General features: G+C 49.9%; 1 protein-coding gene across 6 annotated transcripts in view; it reads left to right on the plus strand.

Annotated features, from left to right (window-relative positions):
- Positions 1-14,624, plus strand: part of SLC23A2 (solute carrier family 23 member 2) — a 130,376-nt gene extending 115,752 nt beyond the window's left edge. For all 6 annotated transcript variants that reach the window (XM_047744694.1, XM_047744692.1, XM_047744691.1 and 3 more), the window contains 6 exons: positions 758-905; positions 2,066-2,171; positions 8,110-8,239; positions 8,885-9,022; positions 10,617-10,712; positions 12,494-14,624. In XM_047744694.1, coding sequence (XP_047600650.1) covers positions 758-905; positions 2,066-2,171; positions 8,110-8,239; positions 8,885-9,022; positions 10,617-10,712; positions 12,494-12,726 — 851 coding nt within the window. In that variant the 3' untranslated portion in view covers positions 12,727-14,624. The remainder of the gene's footprint in view (positions 1-757; positions 906-2,065; positions 2,172-8,109; positions 8,240-8,884; positions 9,023-10,616; positions 10,713-12,493) is intronic.
- The last annotated feature ends 839 nt before the right edge of the window (positions 14,625-15,463 follow it).

Below are 15,463 nucleotides of genomic sequence, written 5' to 3' on the forward strand. Positions count from 1 at the left end.
ATTATCAGCATGAGAAAAATTTCCAAACCCACCCGGAAATGCCATGTTGACCAGGCACGCCTCCCTCTACTCCCAGACAGGAACAGTCCTGCCTTCACACACATCCCAGGCTTTTATCTGCACACCTTACTTCTTGTCCTCTTTCTCTTCCCAAACCCAGTCTCCCTGTGTGGCTCTTGTGGCAATCCAGCTATCCAAGACAAAGTGTCCTAAGGACTTTTCTTTGCTTTTCTAAAGGAAACTATTTTATTTAGCATAACATGGTTTACTTTAAAAAAAAAAAAAAGCACTGATCTTACATTAGGGGACTATCTGTATCTGGTGCTATGCTTTACTGCTGGGATTTAAATTTAGCTGGTGACTTTTCACTGCTTTTTCATTTAATGCCACCCTCTGGTCAAGATCGCCACTGTTTTGTGCCATGCCTTGCACAGCAGGGTTAAAAATCTTCTTCATACAAATATCCCATCCCAACAGGAATTTCTACCCCAGCAGGCCGTGTTAAATTGTGATTTAGTAGACACCAAGCATAGCTTGGAAGCACCTCTGCTTCTAATCACTTTATCTCTAAGAAAGAGAACAGACCAATCCTAGTTGTGGCCACCTTCATCTGATTTAGGAACTGTCCCCAGGCATGTAGTATACTGAAGAGTGACATTTAAAAATCAACAAAGGTTTTCCCCGAGGCTCGGAACCTGGGTGCATGGTGTGGAGTCCTCTGCTGTCCTGCTTACTTTCGCCTGTTTGCCTTCCGTAGTTCAGTGGGGACTGCCCACCGTCTCTGCTGCTGGTGTCATCGGCATGCTCAGCGCGGTGGTCGCCAGTATTATTGAGTCCATTGGGGACTATTACGCCTGCGCAAGGCTCTCCTGTGCTCCGCCGCCTCCCATCCATGCAATAAACAGGTATGTTCCTCTGACAGTGGAGCTCTTCCTTGGGCCCAGTGCCTCATCACCCGGCTCTTTGGTTAATCTTGGAGAAGAGAAGGAGTTTCAGCATGGAAGTAGCCAGCCATCAGGGCTCCTTATTGGTTGTCTGCTTTGGACAGGTCACTGGCCCCATTTTGCTCTCATTTTCCTTATCTGGGGCATGGAGGGCAATTCCGCCCTTCCTGCTATGTTGACAATCACGGAAGACACTGTCTCTGAGACCCTGCCAGACCTTAAACTCGTCACAGCAGATGCGGGACGCTGCCGTTGTTCTTTGCTTGATTTGGGGTCATGGAAGGATGTCCCCTTTGATTTCTTTTTTCTCTTACTATTCTTATGGCTAAAAGCTGTGTCATCTATTCACAGTTGTAATTTCCGTATAGAGAGACGAAAGGAGCAGGCATAGGTGCGGTCTGCAGAATTTGGAGACTTATGGACTGTAGGGTTTATCTCCTCAGTACACCTGGTCTTCCGTTTCTGGATGCTGAGAGCAAACTGGACCCTGTGGAGGCCTCCGAGAAGAGCACAGATCAGCCCCTACCCCCCCCCGCCCTTGGCCAGCCAGCCGCTGCCCTTCTGGAGGGATGGAGGGTGATGAGATCCAGTGCACTGCTGTCCGAGCATATCTTGCTTCAGTTCTGTTCGTGTTCACACTCCTGGTTTTTACAGCTTTCTCTAAAGGGTGTTGCACATGACAGAGCTACTTATATGTTGATTCTTTAAAAAGTTGCAGTGTTGACAGAATTACGAAGCGTTTCCTTCCTGATGAAACTATTAATAGTAAAGGAATCAGATCAGCAGACAGCCCATATTTGTCTTCGATCCCAACCAATGTCTCTGGCTAAAAGCCTTTAATTTGGAATGGTTTTTTAAACACCTGTGTCTAATGTGTGGTTCCCAGAAGTGCTTCTCACAGTTGAATGAGCATGGGGGATCCTGTTAAAATAGAATGCAGGCTCTGCTCTGGCAGGTCTGGGGGTGGGGACCCGAGACCCTGCACTCATAACCCTTCCCAGGAGTGTGGAGGCTGCCCGCCCACGCACACAACCTTTGGGGTGCAGCCACTTGGAGCGTATTTCAGAGTGTTTCCCCCATTGAATGAATGTTTCTCTTTCCCCCATTCCTTTACATTTTAGGGGGATTTTCGTGGAGGGTCTCTCCTGTGTTCTCGATGGCATATTTGGTACTGGGAATGGCTCTACTTCATCCAGTCCCAACATTGGAGTTTTGGGAATTACTAAGGTACCTCTGTTTTTCTAATTAAATGGTTGGGCCTCTAAGTGTTGATCCATTTCATCGATTGGTCTAACCACCGTGAGTCCCAAAAGGAAGGCTTCCAATTCCGAGATCATCTCCATCACCCACCCCGCCCTTTTCCTTTTTCTCATTGATGGGTTTCTGGAGTGCTGATGGAGGTCTCCCTTCCTTGGCTGCCTGGGTAGCCAGGCACTCAGAGCTGTCACTGCTTCGTAGGCATTCTGCAAATACTAAGCACCAACCCGTGCCAGGCTACGGGCACTTGGGATACAACAGCGAATAAAACAAAATTCCCGCTGTCAGTGTTTACATTCTAGACAGAGGTAGACAAACTGCAGACAGTGCACATAGTGTGAGAAAAGCACAGGGCAGGTGTGGGTATTGGGAGGGCTGGTAAGTGTGAAATAGGGTCAGGCTAAGCCTCACCAAGAAGATGACCTTGAGCAAGGACCTGAACAGGGGAGGTGGAGGGAGCCATGCAAGCCCTTGGGGAAGAGCATTCAGGCCAAGGACACGGCCGGTGTGAAGCCCTGCCCTGAGAGCAGGTCCACACGCTGACCATCAGCAAGGAGACGGGTGAGGCAAGAGCAGAGTATGGGTGGGGTGGTAATAGCAGGTAACATCTTCCAGGTAATGGAGGACCAGGTCACACAGGCCCCAGAAGCTGCCAGAGACAGGGAAAGGACATCCCCTGGACTGTGGCTCCATTAGGTTTTGGGTTTTTTTGTTTTTGCTTTTGGTTTTTTTAGAGAGGAAGAGGGAGCGCATCCTTGCACACACACATGTGCAAGTTGCGGGGTGGGGCAGATAGAAAGAGAGAATCTTAAGCAGGCTCCATGTCCAGCACTGAGCCCATCATGAGGCCTGATCCCCTGACCCTGAGATCATGACCTGAGCCAAAATCAGGAGTCAGATATTTGGGGCACCTGGGTGGCTCAGTGGGTTAAAGCCTCTGCCTTTAGCTCAGGTAGTGATCCCAGGGTCCTGGGATTGAGCCCCGCATCAGGCTCTCTGCTTCCCTTCCTCTCTCTTTCTCTGCCTGCCTTTCTGCCTACTTGTGATCTTTGTCTGTCAAATAAATAAATATTAAAAAAAAAAGAAGAAGAAGAAGAGTCAGATACTTAACCAACTTAACTGACATCAGGATATTTTGTGAGGCTCACTTTGGCTGTTATGATGAGAGTGGACCTCAGGGTCAGGGGAGGAGATAGAAACGGGATCAGGAGACAGCACTAGTTCTAGATGTGAGATGGTCCCATTCCTTACAGGAAAACATCAATCTTACTGTAAAGAATTAATATTTTCAAACCAAAGCCACAGGGACCCTCTCTTTCAGACGAAATCTGGCACAAAGTTAGTGGGTTTGCCAAGCCACAGGCCCCCAGGTTGAGCAGGGTCTGGGTCTGGGTCTGGAGTCCTCCCCTTGGGCCTCTTCCGCCCCTGTCCCCACACAGATCTGTGACCTGGGTCTGTCCCACGCCACAGTCCAGCTTCTGTGAGGAACTGCTCCTAGGCCTTTCTCATTTAGTACTGAACTCTAGTTCCCAGTTGTCTTGGCCAGAGCAACTGTCTGCGGGGCTGGAATGTGCCTCTGCCCCAGCCACTGTACGCCGAGCAGCTAGAGACCTGCTCACCATCTGGGATGGCTGTGTGCACCACAGGTCTCCCTCACCGGAGCGCTGTGTCCTGAGAACCTACAGGCAAGCTGCAGTCTTCTTAAGCTATCTGATCTCTGTACAGTTAGAAATACCGCCCCCGCCCCTCCCTGCTCTCTGCAAGATTGTATGACCAGACCAAAAGAAACCAGAGACTGCTTGGTTCATCCTGACTGCGAGTCGAGGTGAGAAGGGAGCATGGTCCTGACACTTTGATTTCCTTGGATGTCAGCAGGGCCTTCGCAGAGCCCAGTGTCCTGTGTGCACACGGCCCTGTCAGGTGCTCCTGGTGCTCTCATGCCCTATGTCCTCCAGCGCCATTGCTGGGTCCTGGCACTGCCCCTGGGGAGAAGCTGATGCGGAGCTCAGGGCCATGCCTCTCTTTAACCAGTTTGCTGCCATGACCCTGTGGTTCTCGACAGACCCAGAAAGAATCCAAAATACCATAGTAATGAAATTCTTATAGACAGAGGGACTTAGGGCAAAACAGTTTAGCAAGCCAGCTCCCTTCTGCACCCCTTTAAAACTGATCCTCCCCTCACATAACGTAATCAGGGTCACTGTAGGGAGTAGGGGGTGTTGTTCATGGAGGTTCCATTTTGAAATGTCACTGAGGTGGTTTAGGGAATAATTATCTTTATTACAATTTGAATGTTGCCAGCTTATTCTGAAAAGGCAACCTGCTAGATCTCTTTAATGAACTAATTGATCTTACCTCTGAACCCCTTTGGATTACTATCCCCAGGCAAGGGTGGCATGCATTCAGGGGCCTGGAATTGGTTTTCATTGCCCCTGACTCACAGTGGGGATGAGTGAGCCTTCCATGTAGCTGCCTTGGGTTGGGAAGTGGGACTCACAGCAGAAATTTCTTTTTGGCCCCAGCCATGCGGCCATTGGAAGGACTCTGTCCAGGAGGAAGGAGGCACGAGTTGGAGGCTATATTCTGCCCCTCGTCTAGTAGAAGGACTTGGGACGGACAAGTCACTTGTCTGAGCAGAACTCTCAGCTCTGAAATCTGACAATTCTAGACCTGGATGTGTGCTGCCCAATTTGAGAGTAGCTGCATGTGGCTCTTTTAAGCTTGTTAAAAAGAAAAATTAAGTTCTTAGTCACACTAGCCACATTTCAAGGGCTCAGTAGTCACATGTGGCTAGTGGCTGTCGATGGGCAGTACAGATATAAGACATGTCCATCCTTGTAGAAAGTTCTGCAGACAGCACTGGTCTAGGCCATTGTGTCCAACATCCAGGGCTGTGGAAAGAGGGTGATCTCTGGTTCTTCCCAGGGATCTGCCTCCATGTCCTGGCAGCCCGGATTCTTGTTACCCCGTATCCACTCCTGTCGTTCTCTGTACGTGGAGATCCTAAGCTGTTTGATCAGGAGCTGAGGCTGCCAGCTCCCCTGTTGTGTGCTTGGAAGCCGTAAGGTGGGATTCCAGGAGTAGGTCTTCTCTTCTGAGTGTGTTCTGGTGTCTGTCCTGCAAAAGGGGGTGGCATGACGGGCTGGGGAGGTGGCCGTTTGGTATTGCAGCCCTGGTGCTGTGGCTGTGGACAGATTATGTCACCTCCCTGTGTCTCCATGCTCTTGTGTATAAAGACAGCTGGCCAGCCATTAGAATTAATAAATTGGTATAAAGCATGTAGCAGAGTCGGGCGTGTAGGTACACAGGAAGCAGTAGGTAGTGTCCCTGCTTGATATTTAGCCCTAAGTTTATTTCTAGGGACTGAGTAAACCCCACCTCTCCTGCCAGCGCAGTCCCTTCAGAGGAAGGCCATTTCTCCCCTGCCGTGTCCCACACTGTTGAAGACTTCGGCAAGTCAGAAATGAGGGTTCAGTGTTTTGATGGCCCTAGAGGCAAAGTCAGAATTCAAGAAGGAGTTCAGAATGGAGGCAGGGAAGGGAGTCCAGAGAGTGGGCAGCAGGAGGGGTGAGGCAAAGGTTCTACGTCAGCACTGAGGGGACAGGGATTAGGCCTGTGCTCCCCACGTCACTCACAGAAGTGTGTAATAGGCACTCGGCACTTGGTTCAGTCATTGAGCTGAAGAATGGCTTAGTTGCTGCTTGTTTATTTTGAGCCTTCAAGGCAGATCAGCCTTTTCTAACGGTTAGTCTTCATAAAGGTTTATGGTTTCAAGGGTCCCTAGGGCCAGCCTCAGCCTCCCCCTGGCACCTCTGATCGGCTAGGGGGGTGGGCTTCGCACAGGTGGTTCCCCGTGCCTGGATCCTCTTCCTCTGGGGAGCTTTTCCTCATCCCCTGAGACTGTCTCTGTGGAGCCCTCCGCAGCTCCTCCCAGCTCCTCCTCTCACCTGGCTTCCCACAGCCCATAACAACTGCGGCAGTGCTGTGATGTGATCTGTGATGTGATCGTGAGTCTGTGGCTTACTCCTCTCCATATTCCCCTCCCACTCCAGTCTAACAAGTGCTGGTCACAGAGTAGGTTCCCAAATACGTTTGCTGAAAGCGGCAGGCTTCCTTACCATGTAACGCCACCCAGCAGAAGTCATTTTTGCTCGATTCTCTAGTTTGCATACCCTTTCTTGCTGCTTCCCTGCGCTCGAAGTTTCAGTGGGAGAGGTGGGGAACGGTAGATTGTAAAAGCTGAGCCTGGCCTCCAGGGTCAGCTGGGCGGAACAGCCATCCCTCCGTCAGCTCAGTAAGATTCTTCTCTGATTCTTAACCAACTGATGTTTGGGTCCTCTGAGATGCTGCTGGAAGCTCTAGACCAATGCGAGCCAGTGAAAGCATGGTGTGGTGGTGGGCACAGTGGACATTCGCCTGCGCTGCTGTTCTGTGTGGGGACCACACAATGTGTTCCTGATGAGCACCTGATATAGTGGCTGGTGCAACTGAGGGACTAGAGATGACATTTCATTTCATTTCATTTCAATTAAATTTAAGTAGCCATCTTCTCACTGTAAGTCATACTTAAAGCCCTACAGACACTCCCCAGTCCCTTCTGGAACCTCTTTTACTCAGTTTATGTGCTCGGGGTGTTTTCCTGGAAGAGACAGCACACAGTAGGGGTCAACAGTACAGGATTCTTGAGCCTATTGCCCACTCCACATCCCACTGCCTAGGGGACAGCAGAGTAGGTAGAAGTTTCCAGAAGGCAGAGAGCAGATTGAGCAGATAAAGATGAGACCGTGTGGAAAATAGAATGGTTCTGCAGAGGTCCAGTGTGGGAAGGCAGAGCCTTGGAATCAAGGAAGACTTTTTTTTTAAAGAGGAGGTAGCATTTGGGCAGTTTTCTGAAGGACGTGTCTAGAACCAGCCAGAAAGGGGGGGATGTGGGTGTGTTCTGGGTAGACAGGTCTAGGGATGTCTGTGAAGGGATTTTATTTCACGAGCACCAGAGGATTTAAGGGGGGGGCAGAGGAGCATTGACATCCCACATCGCTGTGTTTGAAAGGTCACTCTACCACAGTGGAGAGGACAGGGAGGCAAAGGAAAGGCCAGAGTCAGCAAACCTAGCTGGGAGGCTGTCATTATGGCCTCATGCTTGCCAGGTGCTGTTCACGCTGTTTTCCACCTTGTCTCATTTAACCCCTAAAGCCAAACCTTGTAGTTTATCATTATAGAAGTGAGGATCCCGCCACCCAGAGAGGCCAAGTGACTTGTCCTGGTCACGTGGATAGAGCGGAGTGGGGTACACACCAGGCAGGGGGCACTGAGAATCCACACTCCTTTGCCTCTTGGCTGTGCCACCTCTCACGAGCAAAGCTCCTTGAGGAGAGGGGATTCCAGAATTATCCAGGGCTATTGTCTGATTCGGGGTGTGGGGAAGATGGAGACGAAGGTGAATTGCTTTGGGGTGGTTAACTTGGTAAAGGGTGATTCCAAGAGCCCAGAAGAGAAAAGCAAGATGAAGCAGGGTTTTTGTGTTTGATGTTAGGTCATCCTAGCTGCTGACTGTAAGGGCATTCGAAACCTGGGACCCGAGAGCTGGAGCACAGCCACGCCGAAATGACATTACCCAGAGTGCAGGGAAGCAGAGGCTGAGCCCTGGTGCTGCCCTCCTCCTGGGGCGTGGGACAGGATGAGCTAGAGGAGAGGAATCTCTTTACTTGGGGTGTCTGTATAGCAATGGTTCCCTGAGGTCAATCGTCACTATCTGATGAGACTTGTCTTAACAACAAGTTTTCAGGATCTAGGGGATGTGTGGGGTTTTGTTACACTTGCTCCAGGGTGGGGGTAGGGCGGGGGGCACTGGATGAGAATGGGCGCAGAACTGGCACTGAGTGCCGTCTGCTTCTGGTGTGTCCCGCAGGTCGGCAGTCGCCGGGTGATCCAGTATGGCGCGGCCCTCATGCTGGCTCTGGGCATGATCGGCAAGTTCAGTGCCCTCTTCGCCTCCCTCCCCGATCCTGTGCTCGGCGCCCTCTTCTGTACTCTCTTCGGTAAGATCCCATTTCCTTGGTAGCCTGACCTCTCTCCTCCTCTTCACATTTGCTAACGAATCCCTTCCGTGAGATGGGAGATAATAATACATTTCTGTTTAAAAATACAAAGGGGATACATCTTCAAAACGTGAAAACCTTCAGCCATCTCTGAGTTGAGTTTATGTTAAAGGTAGAACCAAATGTAGAATACTTGTGCTAGGAAAAACGAGATGACCTTAATCTTTAATTGGTGTATCTAATTGATTTAACTTCTCCCCTGAATGGCCATTTAAAACTGACCATTTTTACCGCGGCACTCGACATGATCTCTGTGCCATCCAGTTGTGAACAGGGCCCAGATCTTCGGGTGGGTTTCCCAGTTGAGTCAAGATGTTTGCATAGAGGTTTTCAGGGGGCAACCGATGTCCTCAGTTTTCTGCTTGGTTTAAAGAAGGTGTCGTGTGATGTTTGTGTCCCTGTGTCAGCCGTAAGCCATTTGGATCAGAGAGCCAGGTGGTCACTTTCTGACCCCATCCTTTCACTGTTCTGTGTCCCAGCTGGTTTCTGGTGGGACAGAGAAGGGATGATGTGGGGAGTCTGCAAGGCCTGTCACCCGTCTGTAGGTGAGCTCTGTGCAACTTGCCATCTGCTGTTTCTCTTCAGGAATGATCACAGCTGTTGGGCTCTCCAACCTGCAGTTCATCGACTTAAATTCTTCCCGGAACCTCTTTGTGCTTGGATTTTCAATATTCTTCGGGCTCGTCCTTCCAAGTTACCTCAGACAGAACCCTCTCGTCACAGGTAAGGAAAACTGGCCTTGAGTCTTGGGAGTAGTTGGAACCCCAGCTGTCGGTTCCCAGACACCCCACCCCCTGTCCAGAGGGCATTGGAACCTCAGGAGTTGTCTCCTCTGACATCTGTCCATGTGTTTGATTCAAGCCTCACTCTGCCACCGCCGATCTGGAAGCCCCCTGCGCATCCAGCATGAGTTGGCGGCTGCACGTGACTCGTGTACATTAAGGTCTCTTTATTGACTGGGACCCTGTCTTTTGGGACAATGCCTGTGTGTAAAACCTTTTGATTTCTCAGACTAATGCTTTATGAAAATGTATTCCTTAAAACTCAGCTTCATAGACTTTCAAATACATGTCTTTCTACCAGGATTGTAACTTTTGAATTCAAGATTAACCTTTTTAACGCCTTTTTATTTTAATAACCTGATGTCATGAAAAATGAACAAAGGAAAACTGTTTTTTTAGGTGGGGGACGGCAAAGGCAGAGGGGGAGAGAGAACCTCAAGCAGACTCTATACTTATCGTGGAGCCTGATGCAGGGCTTGATCTCATGACTCTGAGATCATGACCTGAGCCAAAACCCACTGAGCCATCCAGGCACTCCTAAGGATCATATGTTTTTAATATAGAAAGTGTGAGAGTTTCGAATAACAAGGAGATTCTTGCTGCTTTTTTTTTTTTTTGACAGAGAGATCACAAGCAGGCATAGAGGCAGGCAGAGAGAGAGGAGGAAGCAGGCTCCCTGCTGAGCAGAGAGCCCGATGTGGGGCTCGATCCCAGGACCCCGGGATCATGACCTGAGCCGAAGGCAGTGGCTTAACCCACTGAGCCACCCAGGCGCCCCCAATTCTTGCTGCTTTTTATATTTTAATATATCACGTTCATATGAGTTCATTTATATACATGAAGTTGCTCCTAATTAAAAGCAGCTAAGCACAGGGGCGCCTGGGTGGCTCAGTCGGTTAGGCGGCTGCCTTCGGCTCAGGTCATGATCCCATGGGATCGAGCCCCACATCGGGCTGTCTGCTCAGTGGAGAGCCTGCTTCTCCCTCTCCCTCTGCCTGCCGCTCTGCCTACTTGTGCGCACTCGCTCGCTTGCTCGCTCGCTCTCTCTCTCTCTCTCTGTGTCAAATAAATAAATAAATAAATTCCTTTAAAAGCAGCTAAGCACAAATCAGTGATCCAGGATTCTGAAACCCTTTATCTGCTTGCAAACACCACAGATATTTTTGTTGTCTTACTCACTTTGTAATATTTTCAGCCTTACAACAGTCATATTTTTATTAATTTTCTTTTCCTAATCTGCTAACACCACACCCCAGTGTGATGTTAGCAGATTAGGGTGAGCTTCACTCTTAGATTTCTCTTCTGGGGACCACTGTTGGGGAATTTTCCTTATAGGAGTAACCTCTTAATTATTGTTGAAATTATTTATAAAAGTTTAAAATGTTACTGGCAAAAATTTATCTACTCATGTCCAACAGAAATTTGTACTTTCGTGCATCGCATTGACTGGTGATTGGTGGCTTCCCTGCCCCCTCACCCCCACCCCCAGTGCTCCTTGCCATGGCCGTGACCCTACCACTGTGTTCTGTTTCCAGGGATAACAGGAATCGATCAGGTGTTGAATGTTCTTCTCACAACTGCCATGTTTGTAGGAGGCTGCGTGGCTTTTATTTTGGATAATACCATCCCAGGTATGTGGTACATACACGCATGCTTACCACGCGTGAAGCACTCGTTTTGCCAAGTAAATAGGGAAGCAGGCAGAACAAATCAGCTCGGAGCCATTGGTGGTTAAGACGGTCTTTTAAGTGGTTAAGATGACACTCCCAGCCTCCTTTTGTGAGTCCGTTTTTTGCTGATAAACCTGGCAGATTTTTTCCTCCTTGCTCAGTTAGGAGAAAGCAAGGAAGTCCCTCACCGTGTTCATCTCTCCAGGCTGTCTGCCCCCCCTGTGCAGCCTGGCTCAGTCCCCGCAGCGGCTTTCGTCAGCATGCTCAGACACGCCTCTGAGCTGCTCACAGCCTGTGGGGGTTCCTCCTCCTTCCTGAGGCAGGGCCCTGCCAACTAAGACCCCAAGATAGTGAGTATGGTCGGCGCAGGCTGTTGTCAGGATCGGTAACTGAGGGGACCAATGGCGGTGACTCTCTTCCCAACACCTGTAACCCTTGTTCCTCCGGTGTGCGTTCTATGCCCAGTGCTGGGTGCTGGACGAGGAGGTGATGTGGGTCCTGCCTCGCAGCCTTCCCAGCTTCCCAGAGGAGGCAGGAAAGTGCTTCTGTGGACGTGCGGGTGGATTCACCTTCCCTCAAGGAAGGCTGATGCTTATTCTTGAGCTAGAAGGTTTTGTTGAGGTATTTCCCCTGAAGACCGCACACCTCCAAAAAGCCTCTGTGAAGAGGTTGCTGGGGAAACTGGGGATGAACACATCAGGCAGAGGGAGTCACGTGCATGAATTCGTGGACTGCGTTAGATTCACAGATGTCAGTAACACACACTCTCAGAGCGAACTGAGAGGCAGGCTTGGGAGTCAGATGGGTGGGAATGAGAGCCCTGTCACAGAAACACTGACGGGAGGGCATAGGGCATAGTTTAGATGTAAGAGAATAATGATGTTCCTTCTACTCACTGGGGACTCAAACTCGTCATGTAGGCTTGGGCACAGAAGTATGTCCTGTGTAGCCAAGGGCAGGTGCCAGTGCGCCTCTCTGCACTGGAAAGATTTATGAATCGAATCCAAGGCTCAGCAGTTGCTGAGCCCAGTGGGCCCACATCATTCTCCCTCACTCATCTGTTGGGGTACAGTGTCCCCGAATGTTCATGCCAGTAGAAGTTCATCCTCACAAAAGGGGCATGACAAGTGGAGAATACAGAGCAGGTGTATCTCTCTCCTTGTCTCTCTCCACCCCATCTCTCTCTCTCTCTCACACACACACACACACACACGCGAGCGCGCGCGCGCACGTGCGCACACACACATGGAGCAAAGCAGGATAGAACTCATTATGCCTGGATGCAGGTGGTTTGCCCTGACCAGTTGTTGAAGGCATTATAAATGGGTCCCATTTTGTGATTTTGTGAGAACAGATTGGAGGAAGGAGATGGTGAGATGGAAGAGCAGGCAGTAAGGGGACTGTTGTGATGACCCCGGAAAGCGGTAATGAGGCGTGCTCCGGACCTCAACAGTGACAGGGGAGGAAATGGGTCATGTGGAAGGACAGGGAGGAGGCTGGAGCCATCAGATGGCTTGAATGTGGAGCAAAAAGCACTAGGATGGGTTAGCGATTCTTAGATTTCTGGCTCAGGCACCTGGATGGCTGAGTGCCATCAGCTCTTCCTTAAGGGCTCCTTGCTGTCCTCCCGGCAGCTCCCTATGCGGGACAGCACGCTGGGCAAGCTCAGTTCCTGGTGGTACTGTCAAGCTAAACATTCCTTTGTATTGCTCTGTGTGTGTGTCTGTATGTGTGTGTTCCAGGTACTCCAGAGGAAAGAGGAATCAGGAAATGGAAGAAGGGTGTGGGCAAAGGGAGCAAGTCGCTCGATGGCATGGAGTCCTACGATTTGCCATTTGGCATGAACATTATTAAAAAATACAGATGCTTCAGCTACTTACCCATCAGCCCAACCTTTGCGGGCTACACGTGGAAAGGCCTCGGGAAGAGCGCCACCAGCCGGAGTCCGGATGAGGACTCGCAGGCCGCGGTATAGTTGTAGGTCACCTGTGGCCCGGCCGCAGTGGGGCATGAATCTGTAGTTCCTTGCTGAGTAACAAGCAGTAACCTATGTTTGTATATCTGCATTTACATTCTGCACCCAGAGCTAAGACGATTACAGATAGCTTTTTTGTTGTGGGTGGTGATCGTGTCTAATATCGTGTCTCACTTGTCTTATTTAAGCCCTACCCCTTGCCCTTAAGAGTGTCCATTGAACTTGAAGTTCCTATCCTCCTGTGGGAGTGGGTGTTTGAAATCCACAACGGTTCCTTGGTTTTGGTCTCCTTCCAGCACCCTGGGCTAGCTTTCCTACAACCCTCCTCCATGGTCCAGGGGCTTTCTGTCAGAAGCACCTGGACTTGCTCCTATTTAATTTGACCTTGGCCTGCAACCCACAGAGACCCCCTCTGGTCACGGGCACCAGTATCCTCACACTGTCACAACTGATGGGTCAAATGTGATTCTGTGTTCCCTGATACTCCTGTAGAGGGAAGCTATTGGCCTGATTGAAAACCGTGACATGGTTACCCCAGGCCCATGTCTGTGTGTGAGTAAGGTCTGTACAGATGTTCTTAGAATTGAAATCTGTTTGGGGGATTGGAAGGGAAGGGAAGTACCTTGAAGTTGAATCTGATTCTCAACTGCTCTTTCTTGGTGCCATCCTGGCCCAGGCTGGGCCAGCACATTTCACACGGGCTTCTTTTTCACTCTAATGGAGACACTCTGTCTGACATTTATCACTCCGGGCTGGTGCGATGGGTGTAGAGTGCCACACGATGGCACTAAGCAGATGTTCATGGGAGTCTTGACTCTGCTGTCATGTGGATGTCAGTTACTGTTGCGCGTGTCTATAAATTACAAGATTTTATTCCTATTTAATGTTATTGACTATAGCAGGTTTTTGAAATCAGTGTTTTCCACGTGACCCTCTTACCTTGCATCCCTGTCACTTGTCCCCCACCCCTCACCTCCCATTAAGAAAAGAACCAGCATTTGTAAAGCTGTGGACACCATCAGGGAAGCTTGTCATCATGGCTTTTGAAGGCCAGTAACCATTATTGTGGTTGTGTTTTGTGTTGCTTGATACCATGAAAGTGTAAATACTGTAATGCCTAATCTATTTATCAAAACTGACTACTGGACCAGAGCCCAGAAACCTTATGGGTTAAGTTATGCGTGAATTTGTTTTGTGAAGAAGGGAAGCCGGGGGCAGGTAATCGGCAGAGTCGCCATATTGAATGGTCAGGCATCCTGGTAAATTTATCACTGCAGTTCTGTTTCGAGTCTTTTCTGGCACTTAAGGCTTAAGGAGACTCTGTGTGGGTTGCCATGGTGTGTGTCCACTGGACCTTGATTTTGCAGAGGGTAGAGCAGACCCCCGGCCAAAAGCACCTTTCCTACTTCAGCCGTTGCGGAACAGTGGTGAGAAAAGCAGACGGCCCTTCTGTCGGGTCTCGTTGGTAACACTGCATCCTTTCCGAAAGAGGTGACTTCTGTGAAACTCAGTTTGAAACTTGTCAGCCAAAGGAAAACCCTGAAGCACCAAGTAGTGACCTCGCCACGTGAGGTGGTGCTTCCTAGATGGTTCGTTGACTTGGCTGAGCCTTGGGTGGCCGCAGGCGTTCCTGTCTCTGATAGCAGAGCATGGCTCCGCGCAGCCTCGTGTCCCCAGGCGCGTTCGCTGCTCCCACAGCTGGCTCCGCTCCGCCGCACTGGGGCGTCTTTGGCAGCGTGATTGTCACTGCGGCCTCCCTGGCTCCTGGGAAGTTTGGGGCTGCGAAGTGTATTCTAGCAAGAACAGTGCAGAGCCCTGCATTGTTTTGCCAAGATCTGGTTGCAGATTAAGTTTAAAAAATCAGATTCTAAATTACATTTAATTTTGTATGTTGTTTTTAAAAATTGTACGTGATGCCTAGTTAACTTTGGAAGCACACTGTTTAGTGACGGTCGTCCCCGTGACTTGGTTGGTAAGCCCTTGATGTCAGAAGCCCTCCTGCTCCAAGGCGCTCTTAGTTTCCTTCTGTTTGTGTTTTTGCTCAGCATCTCTAATTTCTCTGCCCTGAAAAGTGGGGAAAACTGTTAAACATGCCAGAGATCCTAGCTCACTAAGGGAGCAGAAGGGCCAAATATACAAATAAAAGCATCTGAACCATTGGATAATCTTAACTTTCAACCTGGCATCGTCCGTCCCAGTGAGTGACACTCAGGATATGTGCTTCAAACATCCAGACGCTCCCTCCCTTCTGAAACCCCTCCTTGGACTGGGTTTTATGGGGAGGTTGTAGGTCTGCTGGTCTGGGTGGTGGATGTCTTCTGCAAGCATTTAATTGTGGAGGGAAGCCCTGGACCTCGACCCTCTGTTAGAAATGAGGCGTTTTCCCCTTCTTGCTCCATTGGGGCCAACTTTGGATTCCCTAAGGCATGGGGAAGGGGGACAGGAGGTGGGGAGGAGAGAAGGCAGCCCGACTACAGGTCCCATTGAGTCTGGTACCTCTGCGTGGCCTGTGAAACTCACCTTTGCTTGAGTGGTTGGAGTCTCCTGATGAATGCCATTTTTGACAGTGGTCCTCCTGCTGGCAGATATGCTGTAGAACCAGTCTGTAATCAAGAGAAAAATGGATTCATCTGCTCCTGAGGCTTAAGCACACACGTGAAAGGGAAGTTTGTGGGAACACAGTGGCCGTGCCTCATCTGTACCTGTACACTTACCACTTACATTGTTGGCCTGCACT

This window comes from Lutra lutra, chromosome 9 (genome assembly GCF_902655055.1).
Source record: "Lutra lutra chromosome 9, mLutLut1.2, whole genome shotgun sequence".
NCBI lineage: Eukaryota > Metazoa > Chordata > Mammalia > Carnivora > Mustelidae > Lutra > Lutra lutra.